We start from the raw sequence: 25,814 nt of genomic DNA, 5'->3' as shown, positions 1-25,814 counted from the left end.
ATAGGTTAGCTTGCGCAGCACAGGGAAACCCTATCATTAAAAAAATATATGGGGCTGGGGATATGGCCTAGTGGCAAGAGTGCTTGCCTCATATGCATGAGGTCCTGGGTTCAATTCCCCAGCACCACATATACAGAAAATGGCCAGAAGTGGTGCTGTGGCTCAAGTGGCAGAGTGCTAGCCTTGAGCAAAAAGAACAGGGACAGGGCTCAGGCCCTGAGTTCAAGCCCCAGGACTGGCCCAAAAAAAAAAAAAAAATCCTATACATTGAGACCCATGACTGACAAAAAAAAATGACAAATAAAAAAATATGGACATACAACTACACACAGAGCAAATGTGGCATTATATTAATGCAATAAAAACGATAATAAATCAATGCAAGGGATAGAGGAATTTGTTGCACTGGTCTTTTGACATTACTTTAGGCTTGGCAAATTTCAACATCAAAGGTTGAGGGGAACCGGCATGTCCACTTGAGTTCTTGAGAAACCATTCATAGAATGTTAGGATTATGAGACTTTAAGATCACGTGGAGTCTTACACAATCTTTTCCTTTGGTTTGATGACACTAGGTCTCAGGTCAAATATAGCCCAACATGGCCTCAAAAGTTTCTCTAGAGGGGCTGGGGATATAGCCTAGTGGCAAGAGTGCCTGCCTCGGATACATGAGGCCCTAGGTTCGATTCCCCAGCACCACATATACAGAAAACGGCCAGAAGCGGCGCCGTGGCTCAAGTGGCAGAGTGCTAGCCTTGAGCGGGAAGAAGCCAGGGACAGTGCTCAGGCCCTGAGTCCAAGGCCCAGGACTGGCCAAAAAAAAAAAAAAAAAAAAAAAGTTTCTCTAGAGGCTCTGCCTCGTGAATCTGAGGCCAGCCTGAGTTAAAAGCTGTTAAAAAAAAAAAAAAAAAGGCCCTAAAAATTCCAAGCTGCACTGTTTCCCATTGGTGAGATCTGCAAATATATCATAGAAATTGGAATCTTTATTTTATTTCTGTCCCTCTAGTGGTGGGGTAGCATTTCACCTCTGGATCTATCTAAACACAGTGTTTTTGCCTGTAAATAGCAACAAAAAAGCGAATGTTTTAAACAGAGGCAACACAGTCCAACAACTGTTGAAAGGCCACCAAGGCAGTTCAGGTGGAGCTGCAGTAGGAGGAATCCCCAGGACCCCCAGGCCTAGGTCAGCCTCTGGGGCCCGCCCCCTCGTCACCTGGACCAATCAGCATTGAGGAGGCGGGCCCCGTCCCCACGGTGGGCGTGACTGGCGCCGCAGTGGGCGTGGCCGAGCTCGGGCGTCTTTCCGGGAGCCCCTGGTGCTCGGGCGCGGCGGGGAGGCCAGGGGGCAGGCCGGGAGGGGGGCGGCCGGCCGGGTTGGGGCTCCGGCGTCCGGCGTCGGGAAATGGCGTCGGGAAGCCGGATGGAAGACGTGAGTGCACCGGGCGGCGTGCGGCTGTCCCCGGGATTCCCTTCTTCCGGCGCTGGGGCGCACGGGGCGGGGTCCTGGGGGTGGAGGGCGGGGGGACTCTGGCTGGCCTGCCGGGGTGCGGGCGGGGTGGGGGCGTCTGGGTGCGCAGGTTTGGGGTGTGGGGGGAGACTCTGGCCCACGTGCGAGCGCGTCCTGGGTCCCGGAACTGGGGGGCGTCACGTGACGCGCGTGCGGCCTGGTAACCCTTCCTCCCCGGAGTCGGGGCGAGTCCCCCGGCCTGCGGCCTGCGGGGGCCCGGGCGGGACTGGTGCGAACCCGGGCACGGAAGAAAGATGTGTAAATCTCAGATGTACCCAAAACAGACTACTTAAAACAGTGTATACACACACACGCACGCACACCGCCGTACACGGTACAGAATGATAGCATACCTGAAAAAAAAAAGTCTTCCCTTTGCAGAAGTTTCTGCAGACAGTTGTAGGGGATGCATGTGTTTGTTCTGTAGTTTTTATCGCACTATTTAATGCAATGCCACATTTGATCAGTTTATAGGGGTTAGCATAAAAAGTAAGGTTTCAGTCCTACGAGAGACTCCTGTGCATAGAGCGACTGGAGTTAAATTGTTTCTTCCTGTGGGAGGCTGAGATCCGAGGACCGGAATTCCCAGCCCGGCAGGAAAGTCCCTAAGACTCCATCTCCACCAGAAAGCCAGAAGTGGAACTGCGGCTCGAGTGGTAGAATGCAGGACTTGGGGTAGGGCAACTCAGAGACCGAACCCAGGCCCTGAGTTCAAGCTCCGGGACCAGCACGCAGGTGTGTGCACAGACACATGCACAAACACACACCAGTAAATAAAATAAAATTTTAAAAAATTTAGGTAACTGAGGGGCTGGGAATATGGCTTAGCGGTAGAGTGCTTGCCTAGCATGCATGAAGCCCTTGGGTTTGATTCCTCAGCACCACATACACAGAAAAGGCTGGAAGTGGCATTGTGGCTCAAGTGGTAGAGTGCTAGCTTTGAGCAAAAAGGAAGCCAGAGATAGTGCTCAGGCCCTGAATCCAAACCCCAGGACTGGGAAAAAAAAACACAAAAACAACACAACAATTTAGGTAACTGAGACCATAGATGGGCTAGTTTGTTACACCACGGAACCCTTTTTTTTTTCTCTATCTGTATGTACCCTATATTCCCAGCCCCTCTATATAATTTTTAAAGAATTGCATCAGGTAGGGTGGTGCACACCTGCAGTCTCAGTACTGGAGAGACTAAAGCAGGAGAATCAGGTGTATAGTTGAAGTCAGCCTGGGCTACGTAGTGAGACCTTGTCTCAGAAACAAACAAAAATGGATTTTTTTCAACTCATTTTAATTCTCATTGTGTTTGTCAAGCGTGTACAGTAGTTATTTAGAGGAGATTTTCTTCACACTGTCTTTTGACAAGAACATTCTTTTGCCTCTAAGTTGCACAGTGTTTCGTTTTTATTTTTTGTTTTCTCAGTGTTGGAAATGGAACCCCCGACCTTGTTTGTTCCAGGGAAACCATCTCCCACAAATCTATACCTCAGTCTCTTGCGTTATTTATCTATTTTTTTGCAACAGGGTAATTTACAAGGTAGCCTACACTGGCTTGGAACTTGCTAGGTAGCCCCAGTTTGCCTCAAATTTGTGATCCTTCTGGATTGCAGGTAATTGTGCTACCAACACACCTGGCATGTTCTGTTTTTTGTGTTTTTTTTTTTTTTTTGCTTGCTGGCTTGTTTTGACACTACTAAGGTTTGAACTCAGTCCCATCAGCTTGCTAGGCAGAGTGCTCTACCACTTGAGCCACACCCTCCAGCACTTTTTTTTTTTTTTTTGCTCTAGATACTTTTCAGAGTAGTCTTTAATGCTCTTGGAAGTGGAGATGTAGTTCAAGCGGGAGGGCACCAGCCTTGAGTGGAAGAAGCCAAGCAAGAGTGTGAGACCCTGAGCTCAAGCCACAGTCCCAGCACACACCAGAAAAAGTGACTGTATTTCCCAGGATGGGCCTTCGGTCCCCTTCCCCGTGGTACTTTCCACGAACTCTGGCTTGTTGGTTGAGAAAGGGATCCCACTAACTTTGTCTGAACGGCCTGTAATCGTGATGTTCCTCATCACCTCCCATTGGGCTGGGCTTACAGGCATGTGCTGCAGTGGTCATAAAAGCTTTCTAATTTGGTGGGTTTGTCTTGGAGGCGTGATTGAGAAAGTAATGACTACGGCCTCAGTGTTTTGCCCCCCAGGGCTCCTTGGACATCATCCAGAGTGTGGAAGAAGAGCCCCTTCTGGACACCCAGCTTCTCCCCCATCACTCCTTGCAGGCGCACTTCAGACCCAGGTTTCATCCGCTCCCCACCGTCCTCGTTGCAAGTCTTCTCTTGGTTTTACACGTGAGTTGGATGGAGAAGGGGAATCTGCAGGGGTGATGTTCCTAAAACTATCTGAACTCCTCAGAGGGCAGGGGGGCCTTATCTTCAAATGGACACAGCTTTGTGCTCACGCCTCTAATTCAGAAAACTGAAACTGTAGACATGTTTACACATGTATATCCTGTAACACTGGCCAACCTTCGCTCAAGGCGTGCTGCCGTTCAACACTGCTCAGATTCTGCCTTTCTCACTTGAATCCTTGCTTTTGGGAAACCCCTTCCTTTTTTGCTTCTTTCTGCCTCCCTGCCTCTCCCCTGTCTCTTTTGTCCAAGTACGGGAGCTTAAACCCTGGATCTGGAGGCTGTCCCTTAGGTATTTCACTCAAGGCCAGAGCTCTGCAGCCCTTCTGGCTTCTTGGTGGTTAATTAGAGATAAAAAGTGTTATGGACTTTCCTGCCTGGGCTGGCTTTGAACCGAGATCCTCAGATCTCAGCTTTCTGAGTAGCTAGGATTATAGGAATGAACCATTGGTGCCAAGCTTGGATTTTGGTTTTTAATTTATTGCTTGTTTAACCACATTTGGTCAAAACCACATGTAGCTTAGTCAGAAGGGCTTTGTATGCAAAGCCAAGCTGGACTACACAAGTAAGATCCTGTCTCAAAAAAATAAAATTAAATATAAATAATAAAAATAAAAGGGTTGGAATTGTAGTTTAAATGTCATAGTGCTTACTTAGCACACATAGTTTGGTCCTCAAAATAAGGAAGAACATTTTCTACATTCTTCTTTGTATAAAAATGGATCCTTTGGGTTTAGTGTACATTTTCCATTGTAGAGAATGTTAACTTTTCAGCTTTTTACTTTGTGGTAACATGAGTCTTGTTTTGTTTTTTGGTAATACAAATCTTGAGTCTCCACAAATCACCTTGACAGATCAGATGCACTTAAGAGATTCATTCTGTGTAAATCTCGCCGGGGTTGGAAGCTTAGCCTTGAATGTCCATGCCAGCTTTCAAAGCTTTTCTTTATAGCTCTTTCGGTGTCTTTTTTTTTTTTTCTCTCAGTGTCTTTTGCTAAATTCATAGGAGCAGATACAGAGTTAGCACATATGCAAAGGGCCTTCCCCCCTTAAAGACAATTGGGCCACACTATTGCTTTCTTCCTTCTGGGATCTAGACATGGAAGGCGGGTGTACTACTGCTGAACTACACCACCAGTTCCCCTGTTGGTTGCTCTGTGGAAGCACTTCCCAGGTTGTGGATTTTATAACTGGTTAAAAAGGGTATTTAAGTTCACATATAAAAATAGGCTACTGTGGGCTGGGAATATGGCCTAGTGCTAGATTGCTTGCCTCTATACATGAAGCCTTGGGTTCAATTCCCCAGCACCACATATACAGAAAACAGCCAGAAGTGGCGCTGTGGCTCAAGTTGGCAGAGTGCTAGCCTTGAGCAAAAAGAAGCCAGAGACAGTGCTCAGGCCCTGAGTTCAGGCTCCAGGACTGGCGCAAAAATAATAATAACAAGGCTACTGCCAGGCACTGGTGGCAGAGGTTTGAAGCCAGCCCAGGCAGAAAAGCCCAATGCAACTCTTACCTCCAACTAACCACGAAAAAAGCAGAAAGTGGAGTTGTGGCTCGGGTCGTAGAGCACTAGCCTTGAGCAAAATGCTCAGAGGCAGCATCCAGGCCCTGAATTCCAGCCTTAGGACTGGCACACACACACACAAAAAAAGCCGAGGTGGGGGGGGGGGGTAGTGCTGGGAACTGGTTATTCATGCCTATAATTGTAGCTACTCAGGAGGGTGAGGTCCAGATTCTGCCCAGGCAGAGAAGTCCTTGAGAATAATAAGCAGAAACCTGGGCTAGAGGCATGGCTTAAATGGTTGAGTGTTGAGTTGAGTGAACAAGCAAGTCATTGCAATTGTACTGAGTTCAAACCCCAATACTGCCAAATATATGTATGTCTCTGTGCATATATGTCACTTATATATTACATTCAATATATTATACATGATTTATGGATAATATATAATGTTTATATAATATATAGTATGTAACATATACTATATAATACACTCAATATATACTATGCTATATAATGCGTGTATTATATAGTATAGAATATACATATTATATATTACATATATAGGCTAGCATAAGTCATGTTTTCTGGGATAGTGATTATTGTTCCCCAGTTGTACATATTGAACATTAAACCTGCCACTTTCCTTTCCAACAGGTTGTATTCGTGACTTTAGCATTTTTAACAGGTGTGCTTTGTACCTTCAACAATCCAAACGATGATGACAAGTGCCCTGGAAATTACACAAACCCCCTGAAAGTTCAGACAGTCATAATTCTTGGAAAAGTGATCCTGTGGATTCTGCATGTGTTTCTTGAGCGCTACATCCAGTGTCACCACAGCAGAGTGAGAAACTTGGGCTATAACCGGATATACCGATCCACCAGGCATCTTAAAAGCCTCGCCTTCATGGTTCACTCCACTGGTAAGCCTCATTGGGTGCCAGCTCTCTGTGGCTGGTGTGTTGAAAAGTGACAGCAGGAAAGCCGTGTGAAGCCCCAGGTCTTGTGCAGCTCTGATCCCAGCACACGGGAAGCAGAGGCCAGTGGATTGTAAGTTTGAATCCAGCCTAGGCTACCTAGGGAGACCCTGTCTCAGAACACACTCAGACACACACAGGAAAGTTGATTTTATAGTCTAGATTCTCAATCTCATTTTGGGAGAGTGATGCGTGGCGGCCACTGCCTTGAAGCTTTCCAGGCTTATACAACCTTTATTTTCCTTTGTTCTAGTCGGGGTTTTCTTTGTTATCGGTGGGCTGACTGTGCTCAAGGAGAAGAAAACATAATTGCAGTTTGGTATTTCTGAGGATGAGCACAGGGCTTCTTTCGACTAGATCCAGTGCTTTTCTTGCTATAGGAGGTAGTGATGGAAAGTTTGTAGGAAGGTGTATTATCCAAAACGAGCAACTTGAAAACATGCATGGGCTTGGGCAGCCTTGTAGCTCATGCCTGTAATCATTGCTACTCAGAAAGCTGAGATCTAAGGATTCCCATTTGAAACCAGCCCAGTCAGAAAGTTAGTGAGACACTATTTCCAGTTAACCATCAAAAAGCCAGAAGTGGAGGTGTGGCTCAACTGTTAGAATTCCAGCCTTGAGCCAGAAAGCCAGAGAATGTGAGGCATCAGTATGGGCAAAAACAAACCAAACAAAAACTACATACTTGGGCTATAATTAATGAAGGCAAAGGTAGAAGATGCACACAGGGCTTAGCAAGCATGAAGCCTGCTTTTCTTTACTGTCTCAACAGTAGAAAGGTGTAATTGAATTCAACTGAACTTTAGGATTTTAGTGCCACAGTTACCTGTTAAGATCCTCTAGCCGGGTGCTGTTAGCTTGTATCTATAAATCCTTTGCTAATCAGGAGGTTGAGATCTGAGGATGGAGATTCCAAAGCCAGCCCAGGCAGGAAAGTCTGAGACGTTTATCTCCAATTAACCACCAGAAAACTAGAAGTGGCCCTGTGTCTCAAAGTGGTAAAGTGCTAGTCTTGAGCTTAAAAGTTCAGGAACAGTGCCCAAGCCCTGAGTTCAAGCCCCACAACTGAACAAAGGGGGCGGGGAGCCAATTCATGGTACCTGCTCATCCTGCCTACTCAGGAGGCTGAGATATAAGGATCATAGGTCAAAGCTAGCCCAGGCAGGAAAGTCGTTGAGGCTCAGCTCCGATTAACCACCAAAAGAGCCAGAAGTAGAGGTATGGCTCAAGGGTAGAGCACCAGCCTTGAGCATAAAACTGAGGGACAAGCTGGTGCCAGTAGCTCACACCTATAATTTTAGCTACTCAGGATGCTAAAATGTGAGGATCATGGTTCAAAGCCAGCACAGGAAAGGAGAGTCTGTGAGGCTCTTATCTCCAATTAAATCACAGAAAAAGCCAGAAGTGGCGCAGTGGCTCAAATGGTAGTGCTAGCTTTGAGCAAAAGTTGCTTAAGGACAGTGCCCAGGCCCAGAGTTCAAGCCTCAAGACTGGCAGAAAAAACACAAACTCAAAAAACTAAAAACTGAGGGCTAGCATCCAGGCCATAAGAACTGGCACGCATGTGCATACACACACACACACACACACACACACACACACACACACACACATACATACACACACACATGACCTTCTTCAATCTGAGTGCATATTAAATCTTTTAAGTATTCTGAATCCAGATTAGAAACTCAGTTTTTCCCCAGAAAACAGATCCACAAAATTTAATTTTTTGTTTTGTTCATGTCTTATCTTAAAGAATACTCTGAGAGTGAAATTCTCAGTGGAGGTGAACTCTGCATCAGGAGAGAACATTGTTTGGATATGACAGCTGACTGACTCTGGTGGGCTGACAGCTTTCCTTATTTGGCCTGCCTCCTTTGAGGATGAGCTTTGGAGGAAGAGGGGGTTGTCCAACTTTGAAGTGTAACACTGTCGGTGTGGCCCCAAAACACACACACACCCACCCTAGAATTTGAACTCGGGACCTGGGCATTATCCATGGTTTTTTGTTTGTTTTTTTTGCTCAAGGTCAGCACTCCCCCACTTGATCTACAGCTTCACTTCCAGTTTTTTAGTGGTTAATTAAAGATAAGACTCTCGTGGACTTTGCTGCTCCAGCTGGCTTTGAACGGCGATCCTCAAATCTCAGCCTCCTGAGTAGGATTATAGGCACGAACCACTGGCACCTGGCTTAGTGTAGCACTCTATTTGGCCAGAAGATGTCACCATCACAAAAAACAAAAGCAGAACTTTTACTCCTGAAAGAACTAAATGACCAAAATAATACTCAGTTTCTCCCATGACGTTTGGAAATAGTTTTGTTTCTGTTTTGTTTTATTTTGTGCTAGTAGTGGGGTTTGAACTCAAGAGCTGAGTGCTGTCCCTTTTTCACTAAAGGCTGACACTATCTTTGAGCCATAACTCCACTTTGAGCTTTGTAGTGGTCAGTGGGAGATGAGTCTCGGGTACTTTCCTGCCTGAGCTAACTTTGAGCTCAGATGCTCAGATCTCAGCCTCTTGAGTAGCTGGGATTAGAGGCATGAGCCACTGACACCCAGCTTAAATTCTTCTTAAACATAATAATATCCTTCATGATCTGCTGTAACAGTTGGACATAGAAGCATACATCACAGATAGCCATATCACTTTCCTGTCGCTCCTGTAAGGACTCAGAAAATCAAAGAGTTTAGGGCAGGAGCTTCAATTCTTCTATTTGCTCACTCTGTTTATTTTGTTTGTTTGTTTTGTTTTAATTTTTGTTGCCAGTCCTGGGGCTTGGACTCAGGGCCTGAGCACTGTCCCTGGCTTCTTTTTGCTCAAGGCTAGCTAGCACTCTGCCACTTGAGCCACAGCGCCCCTTCTGACATTTTCTATATATGTGGTGCTGAGGAATCAAACCCAGGGCTTCATGTATATGAGGCAAGCACTCTTACCACTAGGCCATATTCCCAGCCCGCCCCCCCCCCCCCCCCTTTTTTAAGACAGGTTTCTTTTTTCTTTTTTTTTTTTTTGCTAGTCCTGGGCCTTGGACTCAGGGCCTGAGCACTGTCCCTGGCTTCTTTTTGCTCCAGGCTGGCACTCTACCACTTGAGCCACAGCGCCACTTTTTATATTCGTGGTGCTGAGGAATCAAACCCAGGGCCTCATGTATACGAAACAAGCACTCTACCACTGGAGAGCCACATCGCCAGTCCTGAGACAGTAATAAGATTCACCGGAAAGGAAACCTACCACAGGGTGGCAGAAAAGAGTCTGTTTAGGGGAAAGCAAACTGCCAGCCCACACAAGATGGAGGTATGGGGAGGCAAAGAGGAAGGAAAAAGAAAAAGGGAAAGGAGAGAAAGATGAAGAAAAAAAGGAAGGAAGACTAGTATTGCGCCAGATTATCTACGAAAAGGTGGGAGGTGGGACCGTAGTGATAGGAATTGATCTCAGAGCCTAGGGAACCTCTCACTGCCTGAGGAAGGCTTGGCCAGGGAAGTCCAGGAAGTGACCTCACTGTGGGGTCCTTTGCTGACTCATAGTCAGGTGATTGACAGGTGATTACTGATTTCTGGCTGGTAAAGAAGTGGGGAGGGGCTGTTGTCCAGGGCAGACTAACAGTTCTCACTATATAGCCTAGGCTGACCCCAGATTTAGTATTCTGCCTCTGCTTATGAAGTACTAGGATTCCAGGCTTGTGCTACCATACCACTCCCAAGTATCCCTTGTAATGAATAGCAAATAAAATATAATTTAGTCTGGTAGGCTGGCCATGTCTACAATCCTAACACTCTGTAGGCAGGGACTGGAGGAGGGCAATTCAAGGCCAGCCTGAAAGGACACAGAAAGGGGGCTGGCAATGTGGCCTAGTGGTAGAGTGCTTGCCTTGCATACATGAAGCCCTGGGTTCTATTCCTCAACACCACATATACAGAAAAGGCCAGACGGCGCTGTGGCTCAAGTGGCAGAGTGCTAGGCTAGCTTGAGCAAAAAGAAGCCAGAGACAGTGCTCAGGTCCTGAGTTCAAGCCCCAGGACTGGCAAAAAAAAAGACAGCACATTAAAAACCTGTATATTGTCGTGCAGGGAATTTCTGCTGTACATTGAGGAAGTGACCGTGAGTGGGGAGGGCTGTTTGGGAATGTTGTATACCAGATACCCAGGTGGACCTCGAACCCATGACAATAGTCATCAGCACTCAGTTGGGCTATGAGTCTTAAGCTGTGCACAGCATTTGTTTGCCACCACTGGGGTGGTGACAGACAGCGCCAGGGCCAAATAGGGCTGAGATTTTAAAGGCAAGTATCACATGTACCACTTGCAAGTGGTCATGGGGTAAGAGTCATACCACACACAGGCTGTCTGGCAAGTTAGGCAAAGCAAACAGACAGACATACAGAAGCAGAACTGGGGGCTGGGAATATGGCCTAGTGGTAAAGTGCTCATCTCGTATACATGAATCCCTGGGTTCGATTCCCCAGCACCACATATATAGAAAAAGCCGGAAGTGGCACTATGACTCAAGTGGTAGAGTGCTAGCCTTGAGCAAAAAGAAGCAGGAACGGGGCTCAGGCCCTGAGTCCAAGCCCTAGTACTGGCAAAATACAAAAAGAGACAGAAGCGGAACTGCTATTAGTTATTACAATTCCAGTTAACTGTAAACAAAGCAATGCAATTCTTGGTTCTGGGTGTGACTGGTCTTAGCCTTAAATCTTTCCCTTCTTGAAGCTTCCCCTAGACTGAGTGGTCTTCCTCTTTACTTTCTTTTGCCAAGGTCAAGCTGCTTTGGGCTACTGTTATTCGGCTTAGGTTTGCCCTTCCCCAAGCCCATTACTTTGTCTGAGCCTGCTGTTTCTACGGACTCAAAGAAAGGGGTTCCCTGGGCTGGGAATATGGCCTAGTGGCAAGAGTGCTTGCCTCCTACACATGAGGCTCTCGGTTTGATTCCCCAGCACCACATATATGGAAAACGGCCAGAAGGGGCGCTGTGGCTCAAGTGGCAGAGTGCTAGCCTTGAGCTGGAAGAAGCCAGGGACAGTGCTCAGGCCCTGAGTCCAAGGCCCAGGACTGGCCAAAAAAAAAACAAAAACAAGAGTAGCTTTGTGATTCAAATCATACTTCAAATCATGAAGTAGAAAAACTGGATACCTGTAGCTCCAGTCTGTAATTCTGGCTGCTTAGGAAGCTGAGATTTGAGGATTGTAATTTGAAGCTACTGGGCAGACCAGTCCTCAAGTTTTTTGGTGTTCGTGTTGGTGGTGGTGGTCATGGGGCTTGAACTCTGGGCCTAGTGGACACTGTCCCTGAGCTCTTTTGTTCAAGGTCAACACTCTACCACTTTGAGCCACAGGGCCACTTCTCTGGAGGTAAGAGTCTCACAAACTTTTCTGCCCAAGCTGGCTTCGAGCTGCCATCTTCAGATCTCAGCCTCCTGAGTAATGGATTACCAGTGTGAACCACCAGCACTGGATCCTCAAGATTCTGTATCTCTAATTAATCAGCAAAGAGCTGGAACTGGAGGCCTAGCAAGTTGTGGATCACCAGTGGTGAGCAAAAAAAGCCAGTGAGACCATGAACCCCTGAGTTCAAGCCACAGTATGGGCACACAAACAGAAAGAAATGGAAAGGAATAAGAACTGTGGAAAGAATACAACAGAAAAGTTATGGTACAACTGGCCATGGTAAGATGCTTATAACTCAGCATGTGGAGCCTGAGGCAGGAAGATTGTGAGTTCAAGGCCAGCCTGAACTATGTACATAGATCTGCAAGAGAGAAGGAAGAGAGGGGGAGAATAGAAGACATACAAATAATCCTTGTGTGAGAGATGTTCAAGTAGACAACCAGTGATGGAGAATACCACGTGGTGTTTGGGTAAAAGAGAACTTAATTCAGCTGAACTGCTGCTGGCCTGCCGCTAAACTCTAGGCACGTGCTCCCGCTCTCTAGTGAGTCACTCCCTCTCTAGGGCAGGGGTGGGGAGGTGTGTCTAGGTGGATTAGGGTGGGACCTCAGAGAAGAGTGGAAACTGCCTCCAGGTGTGCCAGTTACCTAGGTAACTGAACTGAGGGGGTATCTGCGGAGCCCTGTGGGAGGTAGACCTTCACCTTGTTTTTCTAATAACTGTCTGATAAATATGTTAAACAAGGAAATTCTGAGATAAGGTTTTGTAGGTAACTTTGACTTTCTTCAAACTTTAAAAAGGGTCAAATGAAGTTAAATTGCTTACAAGTAAGTAGGAAGGCTGGTCCGTAGCTCAGGGAGAGAGTGGCTGTTTAATCTGCAAGGTTCAATTCCAGCACCCCAAAAAAACTAATCAAATCTGTGCTTTGCTGAGTTTGGAGGGGGTAGCTGAGGCAGGAGAATGGAGAGTTGAAGGCCAGCCTGGGCTACCCTCCCTCAAATACAAAACAATCACACACACCGCAACCATCACCGTGTCCTCCCAAGCTTTGCCTTGTGTTGATCACAGAAGAAGTGAATTGGCTCCATCCCAAAGGACACCCCCATTTAATCCCTACAGTAACCCCATGCCTGCCTACTTCTGATGACCTTAAGTATAAGTCCAGCTTTCTATGAGCATATCCATTTGCACAATTTGCTAGAATGGCTCTAGAAAGTCATGGCTATACCACCCCACTTCTGTGTATGGATTTATAACAAAGGTTTGCTCTGGGAGTCTGGGGCGGAGGCCACCCTTGCCTTGGAGGATGGGTGCTCCACCCTCTTGGTGACTGGAAAGCTCCGGTTATTATTGCTCAAGAATTTCAAGAATTCTGGAACTTCTGTCCTGGGGCCTACTCCCCCCACCCCTCAGGCTGTGTAAGGCCCTGCCTACTAGTCCCATCTGCATAAACTCTGCTGGGCTGGGCTGGGGTTGTTATAAATAACAAAGCAATTCAATCATCTAGGAAATCCTGAGTGTTTTAGGGAGTTTAAACCTAAACCAGTTATAATAAAAGATGTTCCCTCCCTCCTGTCACTCAGGAAATGACTGGCGTTTGGGAACTGGGAAGTAAATACTGAATGAAGGCCAACTGGGTGTCTTCCTGTTTCTTTGGTGATGGTGAAAACAGGTCCTTTAGACCCCATGCTCAAAGTTTAGGAGGTGCTAGTTAAGGCTTGCCACAGGTCTCATATGCCAATTGGGGGTGGGGGGAACCTTAAAGGGCAGATGAAGGGGATTACGTGGTGGGTTGTAGTCATCAGAGGTGGCCTGGGGAGAATTGGGGGTGGGGGAGGTGGAGAGAAAGGTTTGCATAAACGGCCCCAAACCATAGGTGTGGCCTGCTGGCCTTTATCATAGTCTTTGTCCCTGGGGGAGTTCCTGAACAGATATGACTTTCTTACTAGAACTGAAGGAGAAACTTCGTGGTTTTGGGTTTGGGGCAGTTTCTTTTTTCTTTTTTTTTTCTTGCCAGTCCTGGAGCTTGAACTCATGGCCTGCCTGAGCACTGTCCCTAGCTTCTTTTTGCTCAAGGCTTGCTACTCTACCTCTTGAGCCACAGCTTTTTCTGTGTATTTGGTGCTGAGGAATCGAACCCAGGGCTTCATGCATGCTAGGCAAGCACTGTACCGCTAAGCCACATTCCCCAGCCCATTGGGGTAGTTTCTTTCAAAATTAGAAGAAAGTTTTGCTCTTTGAGGAGCAGTTTCCCTTCCACACAGCATAGTTATTTGAATGGGGGCGGGGGGGGGGGGCTGGGAATGGGGACTGCTCCAGGCCAGGGCACATTTTCTTAGCTTTTTACCCAAGGCTGGTACTTTACCTCTTGAGCCACAGCTCCACTTCCAGATTTTTGTGGTTCATTGGAGCTAAGAGTCTTTTTTTAATTTTTATTTTATTGTCAAGGTGATTACAGAGGGTTTATAGTTACATACATAAGATAGTACATAGTTACCCCCTTCCTCATTTTTCACCCACCTTCCCTCCCCTACTCCCGCCCCTTCCCCCCTTTAATTTTTTTTTTAACATTCCCAATGTTGGACATCATCATTCTAATCTACAAGGCTTATGAAGTCTACGAACATTAACACAGAACAATTTCTTCGTGGAACTAAGAGTCTCAGGGACTTTCCTGCGAGTTGACTTTGACCTAGATCCTCAGTAGGTAGGGTGACAGGTGGGAGCCACCAGCACTAGGCCGAAAGCATCGCCCCACGCCCATCCTATATAAACCAGGAGCAGAAGAGGCCTGTGGGCTCGTTTCTTCTGGGACACACCCACAACAGGACCACAGTCGCCCGTGGTCTTGGTGTGTTGGCCTCTGAGTTGAAGGCGCTAGAAATGGTGCAGCCTTCCGTGGGCTCCAGTCTCCTTCAGGCACTCCAGGTCTTCACTAAGTTATTGTCCAGACCATTGGCCAGAAAGTCAGTGGTGGTTTCCATCTTTTACACCCCTCGGTCCACTCAGGAGCCAGTGTGGGATCTTGAACTGACGTGGGTTCTGCATAAAGGCAATCACACGTCCATCTCCTCCTCTGTGGTGGCTCTAGCTCTCTGGGCGAGGTCGGTGTCTGCTTTCATTACCCCACGCAAGCACAGCTCTGCTGTAATAGCAGCTATGGCAAAAGGTTATTTTCCATAGCCAATCATCCATCCATGAGTGCTCACAGAATGTGCTGGAACTTCTCACGGATCACTACAAACTTGGCTGTGGCACCAGCAACGTGTAGGCCTCCTGTGTATTGTCCAGAAGCATCTTTAGTTCAAGTTGCCCCTGACGGTGGTGTTTCCTCTCCTCAGGAAACACCAGTCTGCTCCTACTCCTGGGCCTGCAGCACTCCTTCCCCGACTTCAGCTGGCTCTTCCTTCTCCTCATCCTCACCACCCTGGGCCTGGAGCTCATCTGCTCCCTTACCTGGCTGCTCCTGTATGCAGGTGAGAACTACAGCTAGGCTGGGGTTCTGTTTTGGTTGGGTTTTGCATGTATCAGTTGTATGAAGGGAAGGGGGTGACCATGCTTGCCCCAAGTGCATGCCCCTTTGTCACTCTTCCCCTTCAAACAACTCCAGCAAGGTTCACGGTTTTCGTATATGCAAACGACCATATGGACCATATTCAGCCTCACTCTCTCCCTTAGTCCATTCTCATGTGGCCATTAGAAGACAGCCCTTCCTCTGAGCTTGAAGCATACATAGCCCAAGATTTCAGACAGCAGTAACTTGCCCTCATTAGCTGAGAACCTGCTTAGCACTGTCTTTCCTTCATGGCTCAAACCATCAGGAAGATTTCAACCACCACATCTCTTTTCTGAATTTGTGTCACAAATAAGTAGTTCATTAGTAGTAGCCCAAAGGGGTTTCAGTTCAACAAGTCAGATTATGAGTGCCATGCATTTGAATCAGTAGTAAGTTTTTGTTGGGCTGGGAATATAGTCTAGTGGTAGATTGCTCGCCTTGTATACATGAAGCCCTGAGTTTGATTCCTCAACACCACATATATAGAAAAAGCCAGAAGTGGCACTGTGGCTCAAGTGGCAGAGTGCTAGCCTTGAGCAAAAAGAAGCCAGGGACAGTGCTCAGGCACTGAGTTCAAGCCCCAGGACTGGCTAAAAAATAAAATAAGTTTTTGTCAACTGAAGTGAAGCCTTTTGAGTGTGTGTTAGGGGTTAGAGGCACAGGAAAGAGCAGCCACAAAATTACTTTCCAAAAATCAAAGTAAGTTTGGTTTAAAGTTAAAACCACTGCTAGCTCACGTCTGTGATCCTAGCTGTTCAGGAGGCTGGAATCTGAGAATCTCATCTGGGTTTGAAGCTAGCTCTGGCAGACAGCTCGAGAGACACTTATCCCCAATTAACCATCAAAAACAAACAAACCCACTTAAGACAGAAGTGGCCCTGTGGCTCAAGTGGCAGAGTGCCAAACTTGATTCAACAAGCCAAATGAGTTCAGTCCCAGTGCCAGCATGTGTGCACAGTGCATAAGTAAAATCATAAATACACAGCTGGGTCTTAGAAGGGCATGCTGGTAATCACAGCACTCTGTAGAGGCTGAGGCAGGATGCATTGCTGGAGTCTGTGTTTTAGGGAGAGAAGATATGGCCATGAACACCCGCTTTGAGCCCTCACCTCACTGGTTCTTCCAGAACCTTGAACACAATGAATCGCCCCATCTTGAAAACAAATCTATATTTCTCTTGCTGTGTACCTCACTTCCCTGGCTTCTTATCTGCCTATCTGTCTGCTGCCTTGCTTTACATAATAGCATACCGATATATGCTTGTTACACGAATGAGTCATGAAAACATATCCCAAGTGGAAGAAACCACTTTTCAAACACTATGCAGTTATGATTCCATAACTTGTGCAGTGCACCAGGGGAGGTGCATCTGGAAACTCACAAAGCCATGTCAACAGCAGGGCTTTGAAGTTGTGACTCTGATTGGGAACCTGGCTAAGGCTGTACTTGGTCATTTGTATAAGGTAGTAATATCGCCCCCTCCACGGGTTATGAAAGTTCAATGAGCTCATCCACCCATAGCAGCTAAAGTGTCTTAGTAAGTGCCCAGTAAACCCCAGCGATGACTGTCATTGCACAATGACAGCCTCTGTATTCCCCTTAGTGATGGGCTGGGTAGACTTCCAAATGACCAACTCTGTTTAGGAGCACACCTGTGTAGTCACAGTATGGTGCAATCCCATGCATGTTAACTTAGTAGCATACATTAGCTGTGCAAAGAGGAGATTTAGTGTGACATTTCCACGCATGCATGCAGTGTGCCACGATCAAACTGTCCTCCACTCCCTTCTATTGACTTACTTGGAAACAGCCAATTCTTCCAAACATAATTGGAATTACAGAATAAACATAGGAATAAATTGCAATAAACATCGATGTTTTTCAGAAATAAGTACTCTGATAATGACTTTGTGCTTTTAGTGAAAATTGGAAGATTTAATAGAGCTAAACCACAACCTGATGTCCTTGAAGAAGAAAAAATCTACACTTACCCGAACAGTATTCCTTCAGAGACAGGATTCAGGTAAGGCGTGAGTTGGGAACAAGAAGATGAGAGAGGATCTCTGCTGCGAGGTGTAGTGACGGCCCCACCACGCACCCCAGCTACGTGGGGGGGCCACGTGGCATCCAGCTTCCAGGCTTGTCTCAGTAACTCAGCAAGATTTTTAAATATTTCTTTGAAGGTTGGGATGGGAATGCATGGGTCGATGGGTCGAGCACTTACTTGGCATACACAAGGCCTTGAACTCCATCCCCAGTATTTCAAAAGGGAGGAAAAGATAGTTATTGTTGTAGGGAGCAAAGCTGACTCCATTTTGATTAGGGAAACATGGTAGGAAATGTTGGGGGAAGTAGATTAGGTTGACCTGACCCCAAAACTCTGCTTCTGTAAATGGCTTGCTTGCTGTACCCCCTGCGTCAGGCCTCTACATCTGTGCTATGCTTTTACCTTTATAAACCCCAATTTGAGGACTACTGGGGGGCGGAGCACAGTGGCAGCTCCCAAGTCTGTGCTGCGTCCCTGGCCGGGCTTTTTGCTTCCCCAATAAATCCATCTTTTTGCTTGAGACTGTCTCTGAGTGGTGGGCTCTTGGGGGGCGTGGAACCTCCCCCCCCAACCTGGTAACAGTTATGAACCCTTATCATTCTAGCTACTTGGGAGGCTGAGATCTGATGATCCAGCCCAGGCATGAGACTCCAGTAAACTACCAAAAAGGAAGTAGCCAGGCATTAGTAGCTCATGCCTGTGATCCTAGCTAATCCGGAGGCTGAGGATCCTGGTTCAAAGCCAGCCTCGGCAGAAAAGTCCTTGACACCCTTGAATTAACCACCAAAAAGCTGGAAGTGGAGCAGGGCTCAAGTGGCAGAACCCTCATCTTGATCAAACAAGCTTAGGGACAGCACCCAGGCCCTGAGTTCAAGCCTAATCACTGCTTACTCTCATGATTCAGAAGAAGGTCACTATGTCACTTTGGAATATTGCCCCTATCTGTAACACCTAAGAAAAGGCACCAAGCCTATCCTGCCCTGTAGAGCTGGCTCACACACAAACACAACACCCAGTGGTGGTGAATTCGTGTAACCTGTTTATTTCCTGATTGTTGCAGGACCCTTTCAAGCTTAGAAGAAATTGTTGAGAAGCAAGGGGACATCATCGTGAGTCTGAAGCGGCACAATGTGCTGTTGAGTAAGCGGCTCTTGGCGCTCACTTGCCCGGAGCTAGGCGTGCAAGCGTGACTACTGCTTTAATGAGAGTCACTTCACACCCTCCACCTGTCAGCTCCCATGGGGAGCCAGAAGTCGCAGCCGGGCAACAGCTTCCTGTCCGGTGGAAGCCTGGATTTGCTTCTTCCCTGTGTGGCTGTTTGGTAGAAGGGAGTGTGGGGGTCGTTTGGAAGGTCTTTGGGACTAGCCTTGAGAGCTTGAGGAAAATGTTTGTTCTGTACATTTTGAAATAATTTAACTTCTTGGCTTTTCCTGAGATCAAAGGTACACTTGAAGAACCCTGTAATAATTTGGCTCCTCGTAAAGGAAGTCTACTGGGACAATCTATTTTAAACAGTTTTAAACTTATACATTCCAGGCGGCCATCTCTAGTGGCTCACACTTGTAATCTTATCTACTCAAGAGGTTGAGATCTGAGGATCAAGACTTGAAGCCAGCCAGGGCAGGAAAATTCCTGAGACTCTTCTTGCCAATTAACCACCAAAAAGATGGAAGTAGAGGTGTGGTACAAGTGGTATAGAACACTAGCCTTGAGTGAAAAGCTAAGGGACAGCACCCAGGCTCTGAGTTCAAACCCTAGCACTGGCACACACCGACAAATGTATTCACTTTATTTTTACCTTTCAGGAAGTTGCCATGTATTTCAGTGTTGATTATATCCTTTTTTGAACCAATAAGTTCAGTTGTAGGGATAGAACCTTCTTTGACTTAAAATCTTATTTAAATAGGGCGAGAAGTGCTGGTGTTAGTGCTGGATCGCACTTTAAAATGCTAACAGAATAAAGTGTCATATTGACATAATGTGTGGATTTCTATGTGTGGTGTTTGGTTGGATCCCAGTTTGCAGATGTTAGGCAAGTGCTTCACCATTAAGTGCCATCCTCAGCTCAAATGTTTTAATACTTCTGGTGTTGAGGCCTAGCTGGCCTCGAACTTGCTTTGTAACCTGAGCTGGCTTCCAACTTTCAATCCTTTCTCTAGTGCTGGGATTGCATATATAGATATGATATGCACAGCCACGCCCAGTAGTATCAGATTCTTAAGGTTAGAAATAAGTTTTGGGGGACTCTTTTCCCTGGCTGGCTCTGAAACACCATCTTAGCCCCCTTAGGAGCTAGGATTAAAGGCGTGAGTCACCAGCTCCTAGCTTCAATATCACCACTTTTCTAAACCCAACAATGAACATCTCCAACAATAAATGAAACTGGGTATCAGAAGTGACAGAAAAGTAAACACTTGAAACAGGAAGTATTATACTTCCTATAGCTGCAAAATTACATGCAGCTTACATTCTAGAGAGGAAGTGGATTTCTAGGCTCTCCTGTGTGGGTAACTGCAATTAGGCTAAGCTGCTTGTCTATGCCCTGGGAGGGGAGGGGGAACGGGATGGAGGTTTTTAGGAATCCTGGCCCAGTTAATAACTAAAGATGCAAAGTAAGTAGCTACAAATGCCTTAGACTGTGTATCGTGAAACAGCCGGGTGAGGCAGGAGAGGTGGGCAGACTCAGATCCCAGAGCCCTGGGTGCTACACTGAGGAATGCACCTGCTCAGACTTTGTTCACAGTGGGGTCTGCTGAAAGGTTTCCAGCAGAAGCGAGGACACGTTTTAACTGTGGAGGAAAGCTGGTAGTGTAGGTCTGTAGTCCTAGCTTATAGGTGACTGAGACAGGGATTGTTAAGTTCTAGGCCAGTCTAGGGTATATAATAAGATGCTGAGTCAAAAATATATGCTGTGGTGCTGTGTCTCAAAGTGAGAGCTCCTTGAGCTTGGGGACAGTACCTAGGTCCCGAGTTCAAGCCCCACGACTGACCAAGAAAAGAAAAATGTGTGTGCATAATATGTATATATATGAACAAAAGGTGGTGGCAGAAAGACATTGTACTGTATGTGTACAGAACATTGTATTGTATGTGTATATATAAATATACAGACGTATATATGTGTATGATGCATAACATCTTGACTGAAAAATATCAAGAAAACTGACTTGGGGGGTTGGAGGCATGGCTCGGTTGGTAGAACACTAGCCAGTGAGCAAAAACGTCAGGTACCGAGTTCAAGATTGTCAAGAAACTGTACAGAGCTGGGGTGCTATGGTCCCACACCCTTGCCTGGACACCCATCTTTGTAATCCTAGTTTGCCTAGGATTGTGACTGCATTTTTCTAAAGTACTAATGAAGTCGATCACTTTTTCCCTAATTCTTTTTGTAAATCATTTCTGATGTGCACTCTTGCTTCCTTTGCTCCTTACTCTCCTGAAATACTTTTACACTGCTACACAATTCACACCTCCAGCCTCCTCTTGAGGACTTTCTGCTCTAGCTGGCTTCCATCCTCCAGATCTCAGCCTTCTGGGTACCAAGGATTGCAGAAAGAAAAAAAAATGCTGATCTGGAACCTCGCTGCCAAGGAGTTGTACGAAAAGCCCTGGCCCCGTGTTCCCAGTGTGGAGCTAGCACAGCCCTCACGCGGTTCGGTGGGGAACGCTTATTTGTCTGGAGCTCTTCAAACACAAAAGCCTAGATTCTTTCTTGGCGTGGGTGAAACCACCCGTGCTGCGTGGCATGAGATGCATTTATGAGCCACTAAGTAACGGGCAATTTCCTTCTCCAGGAATACAAATCCTGCCTTAGTTGAATCAGATTCTTAACCATCCTCATTTCTCCCAGTGTCCCCGAGGCAGGGTTTCCATATTCTGTACTAGACATTTGACCCTCTATGGGGGAAGGGGGGTTCCTCTGCGTGTTTGAGAATGCCAGTTAACACTTAGCTGAGAACTGACTGCATGCCAGAGAGGATTCTAGATGCTGGAATCCAGGCAGAAAAGGTGCCTGTTTAACTGTGGCAACATGAGTGGAAAATTCTGGTAAATTCAGTTATTCTGCGAGTCAGAACTTTTAGTAAATTCTTATGCTAATTTAACATGGAAGAAATCCCACTGGGGTGTTTTTTTTGGGGGGGGGGGCAGTCCTGGGGCCTGAGCACTGTCCCTGGCTTCTTTTTGCTCAAGGCTAGCACTCTTGAGCCACAGCGCCACTTCTGGCCGTTTTCTGTATATGTGGTGCTGGGGAATGGAACCCAGGGCCTCATGTATACAAAGCAAGCGCTCTTGCCACTAGGCCATATCCCCAGCCCCATGGGGTGGTTTTTAATCCCAGCACCCAGGAGACTGAGCTGGAGGTGAGCCTGGGCTCGGTGGTGACACCCCCATGGATTCTTCCACCCTGGGCTCTTATTTTTTTGCCAATCCTGGGCCTTGAACTCAGGGCTGAGCACTGTCCCTGGCTTCTTTTTGCTCAAGGCTAGCACTCTGCCACTTGAGCCACAGCACCACATATAGTCATTTTCTATATATGTGGTGCTGAGGAATCGAACCCAGGGCTTCATGTATATGAGGCCAGCACTCTACCACTAGGCCATATCCCCAGCCCCACCCTGGGTTCTTGACATTGTCCTTGCCCAGTGTCCTTTCCACCTCTGCTTCAGTACTGTCTTCCTCAGAGTTCATTTGACTGCCTTCCCCACTGCACTTTGAGTAGACACAAGCCCATACAGCCCATGTCTAAATTCCAGCTTTCCTCAATGCTCAGGTTTTCCCTCCTGCTTAAGTTCTGAACAGAGGGTCCACTGTGCATTGGTGGCTCAGGCCTGTAGTCTTGGCCACTCAGGGGGCTGAGTTCTGAAAGAAACACATCATTTTTACACCAGAAAACAAGCCAACCTGGTCAGAAAAGTCTAAGATTCTTATCTCCAATTAACCACCCAAGAACCAGAAGTGGAACTGTGGCAAGTAGTGGAATGCCAGCATTGGGTGAAAAAGTTAAAGGACAGCTCTCAGGCCCCCAGTTCCTGAGCCAAAGCCCCAGTACCAGCACTCACAAAAAACCTAATTTCAGCCAGGTAGGTAGGTGGAGCATACCTGTAACCAGTTGAGACTTGAGTCACAGGATTGTCCGCATGATAGAGCCCCCCCACCCCCCACCTGGGGCCACATCTACTCTTCAAAGGAAGTGAAGAGGGCTGAGGATGGGGCCGTGGTAGAACACTTGCAGCAGACCCTGGATTGGGGACAATTTTATTCAAAGAGTCCTGCTGTTGATGAGATTATTTGAAGGTATTTTAGATGCTACATAATTTCAATGTGGAGGATAATAGATTCAAGAGTTCCACATACCACCCTTCATCATATTAGTTTCATCTATTAAGTTCAAAGACCCAATTATTCCAGATAGTACCCAATTGCAGACACGTAAAACCATGGCAACCATTTTAATGAGAAATGGGTAGCAAGAATCAATTGATGAGATAGACATTTGACAGTATATAGCCAACTAAAGTTTCAGGTGATCAAACTTAAAATGGATGGAAGAGAACACATTTACAATAGAATTAAGCTTTTGTATTTCTAATTTGAGTGATCTGAAACCAAGGTGGCTCACATCTGTAAGTCTTGGCTACTCTGGAGGCAGAGATCCGAAGACCTAATCAATGTTCAAAGCCAGCCTGGACAGGAATGTTACTGACCCTATTATCTCCAATTAATCACCAAAAAACAAAACAAAAGGCCAGAAGTGTGGCTTAAACTGTAGAGCGCCACCAGCCTTGAACAAAAACAGCTAAAGGGGAGAGACCACCCAGGTACTGAGTTCACGCCCCAGTACTAGCCCCAGTACTAGCAGAGCGTGTTCACTGCGGGCAATCCGCTTCTGTCGTGATGCGGAGAGGTTCTGACTTAGGTCCCATATAGAAACAGGGCTTAAGAGGCTTTGTGAACGTCTCCCAGAAAGTGCAGATGTGCGATTTCTCGGGCATGTTATAGAAGGAGAGCTCCCCCAGCTCATAGTCCAGGAAAATGCCGATGCGTCTGGCCATCACATCTAACCGAGGTTTGGGAACAGCTCCGGGAGCCTGGTAGCCACCGTCCAGTAGCAGCATCCTCCAGTATCCCTCGGGGTTGGATGTCCACTTTGCTTTTGGGGACAAAGAGGCCTTGCAGACTCCGATACCCCACTTAGCCTTGTCTCCTACTTGAACCTCCCAGAAATGCCTCCCAGATCCAATCTCCAGAGCCCCGAGAACCACGGTGTTGGCTTTGAACCTTCTTGGAGAATTGGGCACTTGTTGTTTCTTCTCTGAAAATGTCACACATTTTTTATCCTGGGAGACAACCAAATTCGGATGAGCCGTCTCAGGGTCTAGAAGGATGTCCACCTTGAATTTCCTTATCAGCTTTTGCAGGGCAGAATACTGGGGGGGGAAAAGGTAGACGTGGGGCTTTAACTGACTTGAAAAGACAGGTGGGCTAAACTCAGGGTCGAAATTCCTGTGGAAATGTTTGACTTCCTGTAGAAATTCCACTTCCGGCAGCCTCATCTGCTCTTCCCCCTGGTGCAGGAGACTTCGGAGTCTGGAACCATAGAGGGTAAAGGCCTCGATGTTTTCCTGGAGTTTCTGTTCTATCTCCTTCTCCTCTTCTTCTAACCTACACAGAGCTGCCTTCTGCTCCTGCTCTAAATAGCGCATCAGATGCTCACATTCCGAGGTGAATTGCTTCCTCTGGTTCTCCAGGATCTCTTTGAGTTCCAGATGTTTTTTGCTTTGGGTCTGTACTAGTTTGCGGGCCTGTTCCAGCTGTTTCTTCAGAGGCTGGATATACGAGAGGAGCTTTTCCCTGTGGGTAGAGGCGGCCTTGGCGATGGGCCTCACTGTGTGGCGATTGTGGCCCGGGCCCCCCATGCACAAAGGACACAGCAGCTCCAAATCCTTCTCACAGAAGAAGGTGAAGGCCTGGCTGTGCTTCTCACACTGGGAGTCCTCTTCCGGCCTCTTCCTCTTGCTGCTGCCGACTTGGAGCTGCTGGGCGATTTTGATCATCCTCCCCAGCTGGTGATTGCTTCTGTGATGCCCCTCCTCGTTCTGGTGGCGGCACACAGGGCAGGGGAACATCTCCTGCAGATTCTCCCAGGACTGCTGGATGCAGGCACGGCAGAAGTTGTGTCCACACTCGATGGTCACTGGGTCTTTCAGGTCTTCCAGGCAGACGGGGCACTTAGATTCAGCTTGGAATTTAGCCAAGACTGCTGTCACCGCCATTGCAGCAGAGAAGGAAGGTTGCAGGCAGGCCGATTGCTTCCAGAAGTTTGGCTGTCAGTTCTCCCTCCAGGGACAACCGGATCACCCTCGGATCTCACTGAGACAGGGAGGATATCCCTGCAGCCCTCGTTTCCCACAATGGTGGTGACACCCTAAGAAGGCTTTCTGAGGTCTTCAGCAGCCCGAGTCCCCTTGGTGGACCAGCAGCGGTCAATCACAGCTCTTCCAGCCGCATATTTGCTGTGGGTGAGAAAACTCATGGTTGAAACTTTATGCCGGTATCCTTACAAATCCCACCTGCCATCCCCATAGCTTCACTCACTTCCTGCCACAGTCCCTACAGTGTGTGTGTGTGTTGGAACTGGGGCTTGAACTCAGGACCTGGGTGCTATCCTTGAGCTATGCTCAAGGCTGGCACTCTACCACTTGAGCCACACCTCCACTTCCATCTCTTTCATGGTTAATTGGAGATAAAAGTCTCACAGATTTCTTTGTCCAGGCTGGCTCCCCACCCCCCAATCCTCAGATCTCAGCCTCCTGAATAGCAAGGATTACAGATGTGAGCCTCAGGCATCCAAGCCCCATGCACATCTAGATACCAGTCACCGACTGAGGCTGGTGCGCAGTCCTGAGATACACAGACCACGAGCTACAATAGAGCCTTGGTAAGTATCTCTGTAACTTGGTAGGATAGCCCAGAACTCCTTTGGGGTTGTTTTTTGGTCCTAAGGTTTGAACCCAGGGTCTCCTGCAGGCTAAGCCTGCATTCTGGCAACAACTACACTCCTAGTCAACAGCCCAAACCCTTGCAATCAATTAACTAAGGATGATGAACACTAAAAACTTTGGTCCTTCCAAACTACAGAACTTATGAGAAGATTCTGGTGGCTTGAGAATTGAAAAGCTGTTTACATTCAGAGTGTAGCTTTATCTCCTGTGTATGAACCCTAAGATGTACTTTCAGGTGCTGGTCTAGTGGCAAGAGTGCTTGCCTCATATACTTGAAGCCCTGGGTTCAATTCCCCAGCATCACATATATAGAAAACAGCCAGAAGTGGCGCTGTGGCTCAAGTGGCAAAGTGCTAGCCTCGAGCAAAAAGATGCCAGGGACAGTGCTCAGGCCCTGAGTCCAAGCCCCAGGACTGGCAAAAAATAAAATAAATAAATAAAAA

General features: G+C 47.1%; 2 protein-coding genes across 4 annotated transcripts; one reads left to right on the top strand and one right to left on the bottom strand.

The window, feature by feature from the left end:
• The first annotated feature begins 1,365 nt into the window (after positions 1-1,365).
• Tmem192 (transmembrane protein 192) lies at positions 1,366-18,894 on the top strand. Of its 3 annotated transcripts, none has more exons than XM_048330671.1 (6): positions 1,366-1,429; positions 3,691-3,837; positions 6,058-6,325; positions 15,107-15,241; positions 17,242-17,344; positions 18,429-18,894. In XM_048330671.1, exons 1-6 carry the CDS (start codon positions 1,403-1,405, stop codon positions 18,556-18,558), a joined length of 810 nt encoding a protein of 269 aa, XP_048186628.1. In that variant the 5' UTR covers positions 1,366-1,402; the 3' UTR covers positions 18,559-18,894. The 3 variants fall into 3 exon arrangements, with proteins under 3 accessions (XP_048186628.1, XP_048186627.1, XP_048186629.1); XM_048330670.1 differs by having other exon boundaries at positions 1,370-1,429; positions 3,676-3,837; XM_048330672.1 differs by lacking the exon at positions 3,691-3,837 and having other exon boundaries at positions 1,370-1,429.
• Positions 18,895-23,127: 4,233 nt separating this feature from the next.
• LOC125339500 (tripartite motif-containing protein 75-like) lies at positions 23,128-24,773 on the bottom strand. Its single transcript, XM_048330668.1, has one exon. It carries the CDS (start codon positions 24,640-24,642, stop codon positions 23,236-23,238), a length of 1,407 nt encoding a protein of 468 aa, XP_048186625.1. The 5' UTR covers positions 24,643-24,773; the 3' UTR covers positions 23,128-23,235.
• Between the last annotated feature and the right edge of the window lie 1,041 nt (positions 24,774-25,814).

Source organism: Perognathus longimembris, chromosome 21 (assembly GCF_023159225.1).
Source record: "Perognathus longimembris pacificus isolate PPM17 chromosome 21, ASM2315922v1, whole genome shotgun sequence".
In the NCBI taxonomy this organism is placed as follows: Eukaryota; Metazoa; Chordata; class Mammalia; order Rodentia; family Heteromyidae; genus Perognathus; species Perognathus longimembris.
The sequence above is the reverse complement of the archived record's forward strand: the minus strand, read 5'-3'. Positions and strand labels throughout refer to the sequence as shown.